Source organism: Trachurus trachurus (genome assembly GCF_905171665.1).
Source record: "Trachurus trachurus genome assembly, chromosome: 20".
Lineage (NCBI taxonomy): Eukaryota > Metazoa > Chordata > Actinopteri > Carangiformes > Carangidae > Trachurus > Trachurus trachurus.
Window position 1 is genome coordinate 21,937,466 of NC_139911.1, and position 19,976 is coordinate 21,957,441.

The 19,976-nt window shown below is 42.7% G+C and overlaps 1 protein-coding gene across 1 annotated transcript in view; it reads left to right on the forward strand.

Annotated features, from left to right (window-relative positions):
* Window positions 1–19,976, forward strand: part of tnikb (TRAF2 and NCK interacting kinase b) — a 65,991-nt gene that overhangs the window by 3,971 nt on the left and 42,044 nt on the right. Inside the window, exons 2-7 of the mRNA XM_083995043.1 lie at window positions 1,505–1,570; window positions 14,948–15,004; window positions 15,347–15,472; window positions 15,786–15,896; window positions 17,520–17,610; window positions 17,723–17,853. Coding sequence (XP_083851169.1) covers window positions 1,505–1,570; window positions 14,948–15,004; window positions 15,347–15,472; window positions 15,786–15,896; window positions 17,520–17,610; window positions 17,723–17,853 — 582 coding nt within the window. The remainder of the gene's footprint in view (window positions 1–1,504; window positions 1,571–14,947; window positions 15,005–15,346; window positions 15,473–15,785; window positions 15,897–17,519; window positions 17,611–17,722; window positions 17,854–19,976) is intronic.

Sequence of the window (19,976 nt, forward strand, 5' to 3'; positions counted from 1 at the left end):
ACCACATATTTGACACTGCAGCAATTTGAGCTTGATTTCCTCTTAAGAAAAACAAGTCCATGTCTCCTCCTTTGTCGCTCTGCTTATAATGCCCCTGACATTGTGAGTGGATGTGAGCTTGTCTAATTTTATGTTTCTCTGCAGATTATTATTTGCAACAGGTCAGGATCATTTCTTTTTGTGTTAGGATTGTAAAGAAAAGGTGGAAAAACACCAGAAGCTTGAAAAAATTGAAAATATTAACCAGTGTCTGTGGCGTCAAATTTGAAAATCAGTAGTCGCTGTTAGTCTTGGCTCAGGCCTTCCACATTTGACTTCCAGTGTCTAGTTCTCTATAATAAAACATCTCACTATCAAGATGAGTACATTATGAACAGTGTACAGTGACACAGTCCATCTCCCTCACACTGTTTCATATTCATGCTTCTGGCAACAAATTAGAGCATCTTTGTTCAGCGGGAAATCTTATTAGCCACGTAGCCGCTAGCAGGTTGCAGGTGGGCCAGCTCCTTATGTTCCTATTGTCTTAACTGGTGTTGTTCCTTCCTATGTATGTGGCCCCACAGTTTGTCAGAGCTGGAAGAGCTATGTAAAGGTGTGGGAGTGTGCGCGTGTGTGTGTGTGTGCACGTGAGGCTCAGTCCTCCAGGATTAGACGTGCTTCAGTTTGACCTTGAGTGAAAAGGAACGCTGCTTTTTAAGCTAATCCCCTTCAGGAGGCTCCACACTAATAGTCCCAACCCTCTCCTGTGGCCTACTGTACGCTAATAGACACACACACACACACACACACACACACATGCTAATACCAAACACACAGATATGCTTCATGATCAGGATCTGTGTTTTGGGAGGTTTAGTGAATTCTAATCAGCCTGAAGATAAGATTATCTCATGTGTGTGTTATTGTGTGTTACTGTGTGTAGCTGTGGGTGTGTGTTTTACCTGTTTTGTGTGTCTGTGTGTGTTTGAATGTGCTTGTTGGCCTTGATCCGTCCACAGTTATCCTGTACAGGGGTTTCCTTAGTCATTGTCAGCGGCCGTTCTCTGCATAATGAAGGTTTTTAGACCAATACACAAGCGACCTCCAGTAAACACTTCAGTTTTAATCCACACTGACCTCCATCAGTCTGCGTGTGTTGGGAGAAGTCAGAGAAGTGCAGGTATAGATGAGTGCACTCTGTTTATGTCAGTGCCTCTAATAACATACACTTAGTGAACTCATAAGTTACTTATTAAAGGAAGAATAAGAGCACGCTGATATCGAAAGGCTTTTTGGCTTTTTACAAGGTAATACCACAGGCATGCATCAGCATCGGTGTGTGTGTGTGTGTGTGTGTGTGTGTGAGTGTGTGAAGGTCAAATTCCACATTAAATACCAACATCCATCTTGTGTCCAGTTTAGTCAGAGTTATGTTCCCCTTGAATAACTTTTCCATTTTGTCCCTGCTCTCTCCTCTCCCTCCCTCCCTCCCTCCCTCCCTCCCTCCCTCCCTCCCTCTCAGGACCCAGCTGGGATCTTTGAGCTGGTCGAACTGGTTGGAAATGGAACCTATGGGCAGGTCTACAAGGTAAGCCTTTATAGTTTCTAACTACCACAGTGCCCTGTGTGTATGTGTGGGTCCAGCTGCCCTCTGTGAACAAAATGAGCTCATATTTACATAATTTACTGCAGCATCACTTGCTTAAATCTCCTCCCATCCCTCCATTTTTATAATTAATCATTAATAGAATCAGGAACAGAATATTTTGTGATAACACTGTCAAATTCCTTACTGAATCCTCATCTTCCACTTTTTATCCCTTACACTTTATGTTTTATGACTCAAAATTGATGATAAGCCCACTGGCACGCAGCAGAATTCATCAATTATTTATGACATTGATCAGATTAAAAAGTTGGCAAATCAATTGAGATGTAACTGTGAGATTCTTTAATTTAATTAACATGAGAGGAGAAGAGTTGTTGATCCATAGAGCCTCAGAGAGACTCTGTTGGTTACCATGGTGTTACTGAGTGACTATCAGACCCCGTCCCTCTTTTCATTTTGATCTGCATTCACTCTGACAGCCATGTCAGTCACCCTCCTCCTGCTGCTTGTGCGATTTTGAAAACATGATTTGAGATTTGATGACTGGCTCTCTGACCGGTCGCCTCATCGTGACTCATCCTGGTCCTGACACAAGATCAGAGTGTCAACAACATCCAACTTAAGGCAACTTCCTGAATGACTCCATTGTCAGGCGGCGGTAGACAGTGACACACACGTTGAGGCTGTGTGTGTGTGTTCCAGCATTTTGGGTTTCCTCATTTTGAAAGCAATTAACACACTCGCACTCGCTCCGTCTGCTGGATGTTTGGTATTGATCCACTGTCTCCGCAAGGTGACGCCTCCTTTGCTGAGATGATTGATAGAAGAAAATGAATGCAAGCTTAGGGCGGTCACTGAGCATGGTGGGTAAATTAAGATCTTAGAAAAAAAATCAGCAGGACCAGGAAATCTACAGATACAGAATAATCTCCAGAATAAGGAGCCGTTACATTTTGAGCTGCAGCTGATGATAAAACTGCATTAATTATAAATCTACATGACCAAGATCGAGCTGATTATGTAATTGATTCTTTCCCAGATGAATCAAATAAAAACAAAAGGAAAAACAGACTAAAACCTGTGTGAATAGTCAAGGTTTCTTACAGTCATGCACTTCAGATGACCGTCTCAAGGCTAAGATAGAAATGCATTAGAATTAATTAATATGAAGTGACTCCATATCCGCTATAATTAGTGCTAAATTACATCATTCTTTCCAGGAAACCTAATGAGAAGCTCCAATTATGTGCTGATTTGTCAGAAATTGTAACGGTGAGTAGACTTTCACGTAGAAAGTCGTCCAGAGTGTTAAATCCTCATCTGAAGCTGAAGCTCAGGAGTGAAAACGCTCAGTTACTTCCATCATCTCTTGACCCAGAGCAGAATATTTTTCATTCATTCTCCCTGCCAGCGTCTTCCAGCAGCTTTCAAATCGTTTCTCTACACTCGGGGGCCGCTCGTACCTTCTCCTCCCGGCTCCCAGTTTTAGTAATCTTTCACAGTTACAGATAGTGAGTGAGCAATAAAGAAGAAATATCAGAACGATGGCGACGGACTGAGTGAGCTGAGAGTCAGGCATCATGAAAGATGTAGTTGAAATGTTTGCTGCATTTAGGTGCTGCTACCTTCAGACGCCTCCAGGATCTGATGTTGTGGGACCTTCTGATCACTTACCTGATGTCTTACGTGTGTAAAAGCCAGACCACAGGATTTGGCCAATGAAGAGCTGGCGTTAAAGGGATAGTTCAACATTTTGGCAAATCCACCTATTGCCATAATCCTTACGTTCCTTTCACACCGAACGCGGCAGGCGGCGGAAGGCGGCAGCAAACCCATTCATTGTGTACGTGCTACCGAGGCGCACGGGCGAATGGCTCTGCGCCGAGCTGAGCGGCACGCAAGGTGGGCGCGTGCCGCGGCGGCGCGCTGCGCCCGAATTAAAAGATTTTTAATCCGGGCGCAGCGCATACCGCGCTCGGTGTGAAAGGCCCTTTATAGTCATAGCAGTAGGTTCATTAACTTTAATTATTGGTGCATGTTATTTTGAGATCTGAGGGGCAGAGACGTGAGCTGCTCAGCGAACACAATGAAGGTGAATGGTACAGGTCTCATCAACTCATCAAATACACAATCCAACAACTCCAAAACACTCTTGTGACCTGCACATTCACCACGCTATGAAATAATAATGTAAGAGTTGTTTTCGAGGCAAATGCATAGCCGGAACTACATTCCTGCTGCTTGACGGAGAGATTTCAAAAGCACAAGTAGTTCTGAGTATTTGTGTCGTAATGTTACAGAATAACACATGATTATCTCGCAGTGTGGTGAATGTGCAGGTCACAACTTGTCCACGAGAGCGTATTGGAGTTGTTGGATTGTGTATTTGATGAGTTTGATGAGGGACAGGGGACCTGTACCATTCACCTCCATTGTGTTCACTGAGCAGCTCACGTCTCTGCCCCACCGATCTCAAAACAACATGCACCGATAATTAAAGTTAATGAACCTACTGCTACGAAGATAGGGATTATGGCAATAGGCGAATTTGCTAAAAATGTTGAACTATGCCTTTAACTTGCTGAGAGGTTTTCTGCTCTTGATTAGTCAGTGAATCAGCGTTCACAAAGTGGAGTTAATTGAACTTGTTATATTGATCGGAAGTCGGAGAGGCTTCTTCTTCAGCCTGCTCACTCTGACACGTCTCACTGCAGCGCTGCACTGTGCTGTCACTGCTCACAACAACTCACTTTTCATTTACTCGCTGTGTTTAACAAGGATCCCTCAGCTTATCTGAAATAGAGCCAACACAGCACATTATTTCAGTACATCCCCCGATGCCGATGTTCATGAAGAGCCCCATGTTTTAGGCGTGTTGACGTGATAACTTATCCCGAAAGTGAGACACATTTAACCGTGGTGTTAATGTGTCAAAAGAAATCAGCCATAATTGGATTTCTCTGACATTTAGGTGAGACTGTGCAGAAGTTCCAGATCAGGTTCAAGAGCCCTGCAGCAACGTGTCGTCCCTTATTCCTGCCTCAGTACCATCAGAGGCTTGGCAGATGGCTAGCTTTTATTCTGGATATCATGCAAATACGAAGTAATTGGAAATGTTTGATTAAGTTCAGAATGCAAATTTACTGCTCCATTAAAAAAAAAAAAAAGGAACAAAGAAGGCGTATTTCTCTGTGATGTTCTGCTGTCACAGCTTTTTGCCTCCTAGGGTTCAGTGTTTTTCCATCATCCAAAAATTGTGACCAGTCATGTCGCATTAATCTGCCTGAACAACTGGTATCTGTCTCTATAGATGAGGGTTGAATGTACAGTATACTGCAGAGAGCTGGTGATTAAATGATCCTGTTTCTCTGGTGTTCACTTCAACATGTGTAGACTGTTGTTCATCATGAATGGAGTGGACGACGACATGTAGCAGGAGCATCTTTACCTCAGGCAGTCATAGGGAAGGAAGAGCCATCACATGCAGCCGTTCTGTGTGTTGTTGTGGTGGTTTCAGACAAATGCTGTGTCTCGATTGGAATACTCCCACACTACGCTAACTATTTTGAGCGCTTAAGTGCGTTCACAGTCACACTGACAAGTATGTCAAAATAGTGAACTGTAGGTGAACAGATGGCGCTCATAACGGGCAAAAAGTTAGATGGACACTTCCTCCATTCAATAATCGCCGTCTTGGCCGCATAGTGGTATAAAATATATGTAAATCAACATACAGGTAGCCAGTAGGCCAATGTTCTCCGCCAGTAAGAGGCGGCGGTGGCGACGTAATCTCGACCTCGAATTAAAGGGATAGTTCACCCAAAATTGAAATTTCACTCATTATCTACTCACCCTCATGTGGACTAAGGGCTGGGAGAAGTTTCAGAGTCCTCCGTGGCTTCTCTGAGTTACAGGGGGTCTCGGCGTAGCAGTGCATGTCCATATAACGGTTGCAAATGGATACCAACTGTCTTCATAACAAAAAGACACACCAAAAAACATCCAAATACCTCCATGCTGCTCGTATGTAATGTCTGTCTTGTATTGAAGCCCCAACATGAGAAATTGTCCCGAAAAAAATTAAATAAGTCTATATTTCAAGCTTGTTTGTAGCGGAAGCTCCTCTTCCTGGTCCGTCAAATTTCAATTTTGGGTGAACTATCCCTTTAAAGGGGTGGCCTACACAAGCAGGAAAAAAAGGATGAATAAGGCATTTATTATTGCTAATTGATATCACAAACAAAATAAAGCAGTAGATGTGTTGACGGGCGACAGTAGCAGTCCAAAAAAGAAGACGTTTGCAACCGTTGCGATCACTAGCTCTGGTAAGTGCACAACGAAGGTATTCGATTTGAGACAATGCTAACTGTCAAAATTCGTGCACTACAGAAGAAAGTACATAGTGTACTACATGACAGTGTACTCATGGAAGTATTCAAATGGAGACACAGATAAAGTTGAAGTTGATGAAGCTGTAACACCAGCTTGTCTCATGCTCTTCATGCTCCACCTGTTGACCTGATGAAGCAGTCACAGCTGCTGCATCTGATCAGTTTTGACTTTCTCAAACCGTCCACGCGCCCACTTGATGTACCATAAGTCTGCAGGGTCTGAACTTTTCTCAAGTTCAATTCAGTCACTTTCTGCAGAGCAATTTCTGCAAACAACTTAGTGCGAACCCTTCCAGGAGAGAGCGTCTGACACCATTATCTCCACTTTACCTCTATAACAGGAGGATTATCTCCCCACCGCTGAGCGTCTGCCTGCAGACGTTGCTCTGATAACACCTCACAGAAACCAGCTCATTTCATGCACCGACTAAAAAAAAAAATCTTTTTGTCACACAGCTGAACTGTAAACTGACAAACGTAACCGGTAAGAACCGCGGCTATGACAGTTGCATGGCGGCGAAATGAGGCTGTGAGAAGGAGTCTCTGCTGCAACCACACAAGCCCACGCATGCTGAGGACGACGGGTTCATTCATGCTGGTGCTTTATTCTGAAAAAAAGGAGAATACAGGCAGTATTGCAACAATAATTTAAAAAGTAATTGTGATAGTTAACTACATGACTTGTTATGAGTGACAACAGAGGCTCCCTGCCTTCCACCGGGCATCTCATGGATGAAAACCAATCTTGCAACATCAGTGTAGTACCTGGCCGCCGCCCCGGTGTCCCAGCTCTCGTCTCTGTGGAACCGCGACACGGACACACTCCATAATCGGAAATCTTTTGCTTATAACGGTTAAAGGGACATTGTGTAAGTTCTCCTGTTATCTATTCACGAAAATCGATTATTTTGTTCAAAAGTATGTTTTTCATTAATCAGTAATCCCCCCCATCAACAAACTGAAGTGTTCCTTTCAGCTCTGAATGAGCCGTTCATATCATTCATATCTCCATGGAGCGGGTAAGCTCGGTGCTGGCTGCCATGTGGTGTCTCCATGTTTTTACGTTCAGTGGCAGCGTGACGGTAGGAAACCACGGAAACTCAGCGGAGACACCGGAGCTGTCGGCTCAGGTGGAGGTGGCGTCTGTGAAAAGTCACCGCGGTAACGCAGTGAGGAGGAATGGAGTGTTACACTGATGCTGCATTCACCTGCAGTCGGGCAGACGGCCGTCGGTAACAAACCAGATGTCATTTTAGTCACAGAAGTCGAGAGAAAGCTGGTAAAACGTGGGTCAGGTAAACAATACCACATCGCCATGACAACATATTGTCACGTGTATTGTTCTGCCTCGTGCTGACGGACCACTTGTTTACACAGAGTCTTGTTTATGCCGTTACGTGCAGCGGCTGTCGTCCGTCTGCCGTCTGCCCAATTTCACGTGAATGCAGCATGAAAAATACGATTGAGTTGCTTGTGATATACAACCACAACGCTAGATGGGAGGAATTCCTACACAATGTACCTTTAAGACTACACAAGTATACACATCGTAACATCGTGTAACGCAATCCACCACTCCATGTATTGATCTTTCGCCGGCTTCGTTGTAAACAAATGCACATGGCCAGGATGAGGGTTAGCAAAACAGCAGAAAAAAACGACCAGACTTGCACAGTTCCTCTTTAAAACGTAGGTCAGAAAGTGGTGTTTTAATGCTCCAGCTTACTGCAGCAACTCCTGGTCTAACAACGACAACAGGCTCTTGATAAAAAGGAGCAGCAGCATGTGTAATGTTTTTTTTTCTGGATGTGCTAAACGTTTTGCAGTCACTTGCAGCATTTCTATCATAATTACAGCAAAACTGCTACTGGTTGCCCAGATCTACTGTTTCCAGTGGACCTGTGATATTGCAGCTGAGGTCTGGAAGCTCAGCGTGTCTGTTTCTGTCTCAGCCTCAATGTGTCGGGGCTTGTGTTGAGGTGAGGAATGTGAGGCTTGTCTGAACACGGGGCTCGAGGTGTGTTTTTACGCCTCAGGCTACCTCAAAAGGATATTATGCCCTTTTCTATCTCCAGTCAACCCCCTCCTCACCTGCCACCTCCCTCTCTCCTCGCTCTGCTGCTGCATTTATCTCTCCCTCACTGCGTTCGTGTGTGTGTGAGGATTCAGGTCCAGCCTCCTCATGGCCATAATCTCTCTCTCACACACAAACACACACTGGGAGCTCTGGTCACCTTAGAGAGGCTGTTTGGCCGGCCATCAGTGTCGGAGGAAGAGCGATAGCAAAACAAAGAGGCTCTCTGAGACCGTATCTCCTCCTCTCATCTCCCCTGCTTTATCTGCCTCGCCTTTTATTGCTTCATCGCGGCGGATCCCTGCCATTTGTCCTTCAGTCACAGCAGCACTTCACACACTTAACCTGATGTCCAAGCAGCAGGTTTGCCGAGTTATCTGGATAATAACGCTGCTGAGAAAATCCCAGATTCCCCACAAATATGGAACAAAAGAGATTTGTACTTTTATTCATAATGGCTCCTGAGCTCCTGAAGCAAAAAAAACATTTATAATCTACAATTATAGATTGACAGTGGCCAAGGATCAACCAAACTTACAGTGGAGCTCGAACAAAAACCAAGAAGGCTGAACCCCACAGGATGAATCCAGTTCCCTGACCTTTAGTTCAGTGCCAACATGAGCTTAACATGTTCACATTAATTGGTAATCGTAACGACATTTGAATGGTAGTCATGAAATGTCATCGTGACATTCTGACATGTAGTACTGTAATCACTAGGGCTGGGCATCGCAACTGATTTACTGAATCTATTTGATTCCGATTCACAAGGTCCCGATTCCATTCAATATTGATTCATTAGTTTTAATACCAATTTTACTTGGTTATGAAAGATTTTCACAGAACTAATGCTGCAAATTGTACAAAGATAGAACTCTCTATCCTGGTGCATTATTGAAAATATGAATGTTTATTAATTCAAGTACTGCAATCAGTGTGCACAGTTCAGCATGTGAATAGACACAACTAAAGGGCAGCGCTCTGCTCTGTGATTCATCCGGTTAGTTGCAATTTGCGCGATCGCAGGACACTAAGTTAATGGCATACTTAAAAAGATCGATCGAAGGATTTTATGAATCGACATCAGATCTTTCAATTAAAGATTTATATTTTTTAAACACAGCCCTAGTTATCACCCAGAAATGTATCTTATGTCCCTAATACCTGTAAAACTGCACTTGATGCTGATTAGCAAACAGTTTTAACTAAGAAGATGTAGGCTAACATTAGCATATTCAGCAATGTTATCAAAAGAGAGCGTTACTAGATAATCAAACTTGAAAACTCTTTTACTTTTTGCCCACAAGTGAAACATCATTTGACTTTTTAAGCATAAAAACTTCAAATTTTGATCTGAAGTGCTGGAGGTTGTCATTTATCTGATGGATGTGACAGAGCTGCAGGAGCAGCCTGGCTGATTAATGACACTTTAACTCTCAGAAGCAAGTGAAGAGCAGCTAGAGCAGAGGGAAGAGAAATAGAAATAGAAATAATGACGTGAATTTGGTTTTTCGTTCAAAACGTCTTTTCTGGCTCAGCAGTTTATCTACAGCGTGCGAGATGAAACAAATGAAGATGAGCAACGGATGTGGCAGAAGTTGGTTTCATCCTGTTTAGTTGACCAGAGCGGACTCTGACCCCCAGGGTCAGGTTCATCTCAGCCTCTGAATGTCAGCTCAGTCCACCTTCACCTCCCAGACACCGTCAGCGACTCCAGTTTAAAGGACAATTCCAGGCAAATTCAACCTTGAGCCATAGTTTCCTAATATTTTAGGTCTAAAAGAAGGAATCTGAAGTTTTCTTTTTAATGTCTCCTGTCAGTAGTTCTGTCTGTCCCTGCATCGGCATGGCAGCGATGAATGTGAGTGGGCCGATCTTACGCTGTTTAGGCTGTTTACATCCCACAAAACCATTTTTTTCCCCACAGACAGCTTCAAACATACATGTTTGTAAACAGAGCTGTAATACAAAGTCTCATGTGAGAGTCAAGTTGACGGCTCAGTATGTTTACAGGTAGAATAAATGATATCCAGACTTATTCTCACTGCTACGAATACATTGTGGCTGAGTTGATATTCCTTTGTTGATAAAACAAACGGGAGCTTCAGACGACCTGTGAACATAGTTACATGTAGCCGTCAGCTTGACTCTCATGCGAGACTTCGCGAGTTCACATGAGACTTTGTATTACAGCTCTGTTTACAAACACGTTGGCTTTCTTGGAGTAAACAAACTACTTGGTGTATGTTATCTGACGTTGTCTGTGGAAAAAAATTTGGTTTTGTGGGATGTGAACAGCCTAAACAGTGAAGATCGGTCTGCTCATTATACACTGCTGTGGCAATGCAGGGACAGACACAACTACTGCAGAACAGAAGCAATTAAAAAGAAATTCATTCTTTTTTTAGACCTGAAATATTAGGAAACTATAGCTCCAGGTTGAATTCGCCTGGAATTGTCCTTTAACCCAGGTTACGGTCATTGGTAATTATGAAACACCACCAGTCATACGCATTGTAAAAAGAAAACAGTGAGCTGTGATTGGTCACGTCTTATGTGTCATCTGTCATTTCAACGAATCACCAGAGACAGCGAGCGTCCCAGAAAACCAAACTCTCTGATGTGCATAATAACTGTCATCACTCCGCTTAATGACTTCACTCAGCTGAACGCACAGAGAATTAAACGACTGTAACACTTTGTGTGAGTCCTTCCTGTTGTCACAGACCTAATCTGCTCCTACGGTACCTGCATGTAAAGCTGCTGCTGCTGCTGCTGCTGCAACAGGGCCGACTGAGAGAGAAACAGAGAGAGTGAACAACATTACACAGAGGGGAAAAAAAGAGAGACGCGCAGAGCGAGACAGACAGACGTGAAAGAGAGAACGAGACTCTCCGCACTCTGAGGTGCTTCAGCCTCTCAGATACAGTCAGTGTCTGATGCAACACTGAGTAACCAGGACACTGTGTGTATGTGCGCGTCTGTGTGAGAGAGTGTAGCCTATGCGTCGGTGTGTGTGTGCGTGTATATGTGTGTGAATCTTAGCGACTCGCATGTGCAAGTGACCCAGAGTGTGAAATATCATGGCCTCTGCCTCCTCCAGCCCCCCCACCCCAACCACCCCAACCCCCCATTCATTCGTTGCCCTCACTAAACAACCTGCCAGGCTTGTTGCTAGGTTACTGTGAGGAAATGGTGTCTGTAAGTGTTTGTGTGTGTGTGTGATGGGGGGGCTGGGCTGAGGTGGAGAGGTAGATGAATTTCCACTTTCTGGCTCTGACAGCTGTGATACTGACTTCAGAGCTGCAGGAGGAGGAGGAAGCTGCTTTACAAACTCACCTTTTCACACTGAGCTGTGAGGAAGGGCTGCAGGTAGAAACATGTTCTAAGGTGTCACAGTGTTTATTGGATAGTTATCTGTGTTGAACATGTTGTTTTGAGGTGACTTTACCGGAGCAAAGAAAACAGAAAGAGTAGGTTTTAAAGCAGAAGTAAGCGATCCGGTGGTTTTGGCTAACTTCTTGTCAACCGATGGAGTTAGCAGTCCCCGCCCTCGTCCCTACGTCACCACATTCACGCGCATCCCTTGGCTGCACACACAGAGAGGACCGCCCCTTTATGCCGTTCTCTCTCCTCATTGGATAAAGGTTGTAGGATACAAGGAAAGTTTTCTCCTCGGCTTACAGCAGAGCAGAGTGACTGACAGACCCGTGTTTCAGACCAAACACTCTATATAAGTGATTGCTGTCGGAAGATATAACTATTTAAGACTTATATTAACACAAACATTCCGCTTACTTCTCCTTTAAGTTGTAGCCTGATGCTAAAATGGGATTTGGGGAGTTTTATTTTGGAGTAGCAGGCCCTAATTTAATCTGTAGGCTGCGTTGTACTTTTTGTTTCCTGTCTCCAACTGTCAGTCAGTCAGCACCACGACCATGACTAATCCTAACTTTGACCAAGATGATGAAGGTTTCTGACACAGTAGTCATTTAACTAAATAGTCACAGGCCAAACTGTGATGTTTTTCCCTGCCTTAGTCAAACCAGATCTAAAACTGAAGCCTTGTGCTGGAGGATTTATTTTTTTCCCATGTGATTAGTAACAGTTTTTTGGGGCACATGCAGATTATGTCATCCTGCAGATCAGAATTCACAACTCCAACGAGCCGTGGAGCTGCAAGCATCTAATCCACATGTGACACTGGTTTCTGCTCATTTGTTCTGTCACTGTTTTTCTGGATGATGTCCACATTCTTAGCGCGGATGTTTTTCTTTCTGACATTAAAAAAAAAAAAAAAAAATTCCTCACATCCACTACATCAGTAGTATTTCAACACCCAGTAGCACAATTCATTGTGTGCTATATATAACATCATACATACAAAATTATGCTGAATGTCGTTTTTTTTTCTCCAAATAATCAAATACTTTAGGAAAACATAAACAAACAAAAGAAAACGAAGAAACAAAAATAACACCAACATATCAAAAATAAAACTAATCATGGGTTATAAATACACTTACTCAGTTCATTATATCAGCACATAGTTATAAGTCAATTATAAAAGACAGAGAATTGAGCTCAATCGGATCGTGTGATTGCATTGTCTAACCATGTTTTCCTGAAGAAAAAGAGGTTTTAAATCTCAATGAGTTTTTTACCTGGTTAAATAAAGGATATTGATATTGACATATACAGTATCTTTATCAAGCACCTCTGGGGGATCACTTGTGATTCAGCTCAAAAAAGCATTTTCAGTTCCCCCACTAACTCCATTAATAGTAACCATCTTTCTAGAAATACTTCCTTCTCTAATCCCAACAAATATGCGTTTCTTTCTATTGTGTAAATATTTCTTCTTAGAATTGTTACCTGTTCAGCACAGGTGGGGGGATCCTGTGTAACCCATCTTAATGCGATTGCTTTCTTTGCTTCTAATAGTACTATTTGTAAGATATACATCCTTTTCCTGTTAAGAGTGACATCTGGTTTCACCCCTAGAATACATAGCTGTCAGAGGGTCTCTTGCCAGTTCAACTTCTAGTACTTGGTTCGCAATGGTAAAAATTGATTTCCAAAAATTGTCTAAAAAAGGGCATTGCCAAAATATATGTAAGTGAGTCGCTATGTTCTCTCCACACCCCCTGTGAATGTTTTTGTAATGGAGTAGGAACAAGAGATGTGGGCGGTGCTACAGAGGTCAGAGACCTGGTTGTTAGAAATGGGAAGAAGAACTTACTGTAAACGTCACAACAAACTAAAAAGACTGTGGATGGATTCAAGAACACAAAGTGAATAGGTAAAGACAGACATGGGGGGGATATAAGATCTGCAGTGCAGGGGCGTGTCCAGACATTTTTGATAGGGGTGGCCCAAGTAGGGCACTGACTTATGGTGGGGTGGCATGAAGCGTAAGCATAAGAGCCTGCGTACACACATTACGTACTCATGTATGCACGTGCACACGCGAACACGCACCCACGCAGGTATAAGCTGTACCCAGTTTTGTTTGCTACTAGTCAAGCTAATAGAGCTACTAGTCAAATTACAGGAGAGGCAACATACAATTACAAAAAAAAAACTCTATTTTATTCGTGGAAAAAAATTACTTGCCAGTATGAAACAATGTAAAAAGTGTGACTGGGCATATGGCCCATCATATTTTGGGGTGACCAATCAGATTTCAGGAGTGGCCTGTGCCACCCGAAGCCACCACCTGAACACGCCACTGCTGCAGTGATTGTAAAAGCAGCTTTGATTTAAACTTGGTGCTTATAACACAATGTTTAGTGCAGAGTCTGTGTGGAGTAGTTCACTGTGTAGATGTCTGCAGTAGGAGGTCACACACACACACGCACACACACACACACATACACACACACGTGATCTGTTGTTTTGAAGACAGCCCGTGGAGCTAATCATCATTAATCTACTGAATCTAATTTGAAGGTGGGAATCAATTTTCCTGTCTGCGTTAACCTCTGACACATGAAACCATGATATCAGCTCTGCCACATCAGTCTGTTTGATGTCAGTCCCCATTGTTGTTTTTCAAAAAAGGAGAAGCAGTGTGGTTTCTGTGCTGCAAAGTTTGGTTTCACTTCACATCAGTCTTTCCCCATCGGTGACTGTGAGAGCACCGAGAACACAACCTTCATTTTGACCTTTTACCTTTTCGCTGCGATGATCGTTTGAAATCGCAGCAGTGCTGGACCGTGTGTGTGTGTGTGTGTGTTTGTGTGTATGTGTGTGATGCTGCTGCTGCTGGAACGTGTCAGCGCAGACAGCGGCTCAGTGAGGGCAGGACTGTGGTTTCAACAAGGAACCCACAGAGCTAAATCTGGTGCATTTCAGGTCAAGTGTGGCAGAATAATGTCTAGTCACTGCAGAGCTGCAACTGCAGTTCTTCTACTCTTAAAGCTTTCTGTGTAGCGGTTGTGTGTCTGAGACTGATCCACTGCTGTCTCACAGCAGTGAATCACTGATAGGAGGCAACCGTCTAATTACTGGAACAATTAACAATAATCATTTCAGGCTCTTAATTTCTTATTTGCTTTCTGTTTTGGGAATATCTTTAATACATCATACAACTGTCATGATGGAAGTAGAACCTGTTTATGATTGGTTACTGTGTTTTATATGTGCATAGTTATCAAGAATTTATAAATACAGATAATCAATCCATTATTTGGCGTCTCAGCAAATTAACAGATGCATTTAAAAAGGTGTTTGTCAAGTCTGTCAGTTTGCAAGATGTTGGTTCTTTACAGCTGATGTTAAAGTGCGTGTGTGTGTGTGACACAAAACACACGGACACACACAGATTACATTGTTGTCAAAACTTTGATTTTCGATTCTCATCAGTGTCTCTGTCGTTTTACCTTTCAGGGTCGCCATGTCAAAACAGGACAGCTCGCTGCCATCAAGGTCATGGACGTCACAGGAGTAAGTAACAGACACACACACACACACACACACACACACACACACACACACACACACACACACACACACACACACACACACACACACACACACACACACACACACACACACACACACACACACACACACCCACACCCACACCTTGGACTGAGTGAATCTGAGCATGCCTGGCTTGAGGGCACTAGAGCAGCAGATTGTCCTCACTAGACTCTGCTGGAGAAGTTTCTGATTCAATTCTACATTTCAGTGAACACAGAATTTGCTTATTAGCATTGTATTCTATGTGTGTGTGTGTGTGTGTGTGTGTGTGTGTGTGTGTGTGTGTGTGTGTGTGTGTGTCAGGATGAGGAGGAGGAGATTAAAGCAGAGATCAACATGTTAAAGAAGTACAGCCACCACAGGAACATTGCAACCTACTATGGAGCCTTCGTCAAGAAGAACCCTCCTGGGATGGACGACCAGCTGTGGGTGCGTACCTCACAGTCTCTCTCACACACACACATGAGTTATTTCTACACTGGGATCAGCTTCTCTCTTTAGTCCCGTGTGGGTTAAACAAGCGCTGGATTATATTTATCTATGAAACCACTCTTGGGTTTTAGCCACACCACTCCACATTCCTCTGGTCTTATTCAAATGACAATGACAACAATGAGTCCTGTAATACCTGAATGTCCACCATCTATGACAGGAAACATGAACTTTGTGTGTGTGTGTGTGTGTGTGTGTGTGTGTGTGTGTGTGTGTGTGTGTGTGTGTGTGTGTGTGTGTGTGTGTGTAGCTGGTGATGGAGTTCTGCGGTGCTGGCTCAATTACAGACCTGATCAAAAACACCAAAGGGAACACTCTGAAGGAGGAGTGGATCGCCTACGTCTGCAGAGAGATCCTCAGGGTGAGGACCAGAGCTGAGATGAATGAATTCATAATATTAGATGAGAAACTTAAAGACCCCCTAAAGAGGCATTTTAATAAATAAAAAAAAAAGCTCAGCTATGACCATTCTTTGATTAAAATTGTTTTCCCACAAAAAAGTTGTTAAAAAAAAAAACTCTCAAAGAGGCTAAAAACACATCTACTATTTCTCCCTCATTGAAAAATCCAGGTTCTATGAATATTCATGAGTATGCAAATGAACCATGACTTGTCCACCCACCGCCACCGGGTTGCTCGGTAACCAAGGTGCGCATCAGTGGGGGCAGGGGAGACGGAGGGCCGATGTCAAAACATGAGTCTCACATTGAAATTCGAACCCTGATCTCCCACATTCAAGGCAGCAACGATGCCTCTCGGCCACGTCAACCAATGATACTGTTATCTAACATCTAGCTGTAGAAGTAGATGTCAAGTGTCACATCACAGTGAACAACAAATGAGATGCAAAAAAAATCAACGGGATTGGTTGCTAGGGATTCTGACGTATTAAACCTGACTGAGTGCTGAAAAACTGAATCCAACTTTTTCACACTCTGGCTTTGAAACTCCATTTTCAAATCTAAAATGCTCAGTTGTGGCTGCATTAGCGACTTCGCTGCTGAAATGTCTTGTAGCAGAACCCAAACACTACATTAAATGTTAATAATTTCAAGTCAATTTTTGGTTTACTGTAGGGGGTCTTCAACTAATTTTGAGCAATATAAAAACCCATGATGGTTCCCTGAGGAACACCCAAATCTACCTCTTTGTGTCTCTGGTAGTTTAGTAGCTGAGTAGCTTTTATTTCTTGCAGCCTGTTACACAACTTGCCCATAGTACCATCCATATCCTGTTATTACCACACTGTAGTGGCACATTATTTCGGCCCAGTTAGCTTTGTATTAGTTTTTAATTTTATCAGCCTTTAGTGTTGATTAGAATTTGTACTGCAGCATTTAGATATCCACCATAGTACTCAAATGACATCTCAATAATATGTTTTATATGAAGTACATTTGAGGATAATGAGTATATAGTGACTATAAATTGTAGCAGTCATATTTAGGAGGGTTTCTAATAATCTTATGCTGATTGTTGTAATTTAATACATCCGAAGGAATTCCCCTGTGTATATTGTTGAAGGAACTAACTTTACAATTAAATGACACTTTTTTTTTTTTAAATAAACAACTTCATTCTAGCCTCTTTGTGTGGTAGCAGTGCACATTCAGGATGTAATATGATGTATGGCTATGGCTCAGGAGGTAGAAAAGGGGTCATCCACTAACCTGAAGGTCGGTGGTTTGACCCCCAGCTCCTCTAGCCCACATGTCAAAGTTTCCTCCCTCCAGCAGGATGCTGACCCCAAAACTGCCCCAGATTTAACATTAGTGTTGGAATTGAGGGGGAAAAAAAGCAAATTATGTAGGTGAAAGCAGCTGTGAGATGCTCTCAGTGGTTAGACTGGAAAAGTGCTAGAAAAATATACTTATATATTATACATACATGCTGTCCATTTACAGCACAGCCACCATTATGCTCTTCTGATGAAAGGAGAGTAACAAACCTCTCCTCCTCCTGTAACCTTCTTCTCTGCCCACAGGGTCTGACACATCTCCACCAGCACAAAGTCATCCACAGGGACATCAAGGGCCAGAACGTGCTGCTGACAGAGAACGCAGAGGTTAAACTGGGTCAGTCACACACATACGTGCAGTCAGTGTTCTGAGATATTCATTTAACCAAAAGTTAAAGAGCGTAGTTGGACGCAGTAATACAATAATTCTGTGTTTGGTGTTGGTGCAGTTGACTTTGGTGTGAGTGCTCAGCTGGATCGCACAGTGGGACGGAGGAACACGTTTATCGGGACGCCTTATTGGATGGCCCCGGAGGTCATCGCCTGCGATGAGAACCCTGATGCCACATACGACTTCAAGGTAGACCTGATGTGTGTGACTCGCGTGAAACAAAAAGACAAACAACAAGATGATAATGGTTTTATGAATGAATGAGGTCATCAAACAACAGTTTTTATCAGATTATATAGTTCATGTTTTTAAGGATTATTTCTTTTATTGGCTTGTTTGTTTCATTGACTTTATGCTGACAATTGTTGTTTTTGTTTGTAGTGAACATTAAACCTCTACACAACATGTAAAATGCAGAACAATGCTATCATATTTGTCTGTTACAGGTTATGTGTCATTTCTATGTTCATCTACTGCAAAACTAATTGCCCCCTGGGGGCCATAATGAATAATGTTGTTGTTGTAAAAACAACAAGCTAAAAGAGACTAAAAACTGCTAAAGATTAACTGTTGATTGTTCAAAATTTTAGTTTGAAATGGATTTGAGTTTATTTCTAAATCTAACCATGGCTAACTGATAGGATATCAGATCTCACAGTATTACAATACCTCAATAACAAGTCCACACTGTGATATTTATTGCAGTATTGTAGTAGACAATATCAAAATCTCACTGTATGATAATACTGCAATAAGCAATGAGCTCCACAGTATTGTTCCAGTATTAAAGAAAAAAAATGAAGACATGGGAAAAGCTCTATTTATTAAATACGGTGCGGTGACTCCCCCTCCTAATACTGTAGTAATATCTTTGTGGGAATATTACTGTCAGGTCTTTTCCCCCCTCTAGTGCACCGAATGCCTTGTCAGTGTGGGTATTATGAGTGCAATCAGGGTGAACTACTAATTAGTTCAGTTTCACATGTTTGTCAGCCTGTTAGAAGAACATTTTATTTTATTTCCAGAAGCCCTACAGTATCATTTCATATTGTTAACATGCACGCAACAATATCGAGACACTTTTGTTTTTGCAACAGTGAAGTTGAGGATACCTAACTGACATCATTTTGCAGACATTGTGTGGTGTCATGTCATGTTTGTGTGAGACATATACTTTAGTTACTTAAAGGACAATTCCGGACAAATTCAACTGGGGGCTGTATTTTCCTAACATTTTAGGTCTAACAGAAGGAATCTGAAGATTTTCACGGACTCTGCTGCATCGTTTTCCTTCGTCTGTGCAGTTTGGATTTCTTTCTTTGTGTGTGTGAAATGACACATGGCTCCCTGCAGGTGATCATAGGACTAATGACAAACAGCAGATGTTGATATTCTGTTGGTTTTAAGTTGTGTTGTTAAAGGACAATTCTGGGCAAATTCAACTCGGGGGTGTATTTTCCTAACATTTTAGGTCTAAAAGAAGGAATCTGAAGATTTTCAGTTTAATTGCTCCTGTTTTGCTGTAGTTGTGTCTGTCCCCGCATTGCCACAGCAGCGATGAATGGGAGCGGATGGAAGTTCCGCTGCTTAGGCTGTTACATCCCTCAAAGCCGCAATTTTTTCTCACAGACAGCATCAGGTGGCTACTCAAACATGCACCGAGAAGTTTATTTACTTCAAGCAAGTCAAGAGTTGATATTCCTGTGTTTATGACACAAACGGGAGCTTCCGACTGCACGTGAACACACCGAGCGCGTCAACTTGGGTCTCGCGCGAGACTTTGAATTAGATCTAGTTTTACTAACATGTCGGCTTGCTTGAAGTAAATAAATTTCTCGGTGCATGTTTGAGTCGCCATCTGACGCTGTCTGTGGAAAAAAATTGCAGCTTTGAGGGATGTAAACAGCCTAAGCAGCGGAACTTCCATCCGCTCCCATTCATCGCTGCCGTGGCGCAATTAAACTGAAAATCTTCAGATTCCTTCTTTTAGACCTAAAATGTTAGGAAAATACAGCCCCGAGTTGAATTTGCCTGGAATTGTCCTTTAACAACACAACTTAAAACCAACAGAATATCAACATCTGCTGTTTGTCATTAGTCCTATGATCACCTGCAGGGAGCCATGTGTCATTTCACACACACACACAAAGAAAGAAATCCAAACTGCACAGACGAAGGAAAACGATGCAGCAGAGTCCGTCAGTGGTGTAGCAGTGAGCAAATAGAGAAAGATTTAGATCCAATCTCTGATGGTTGCCACATGACTGCACAAACCCGTGTGAGGTCTCCTCAGCGAAATGAGTGAAAACCCT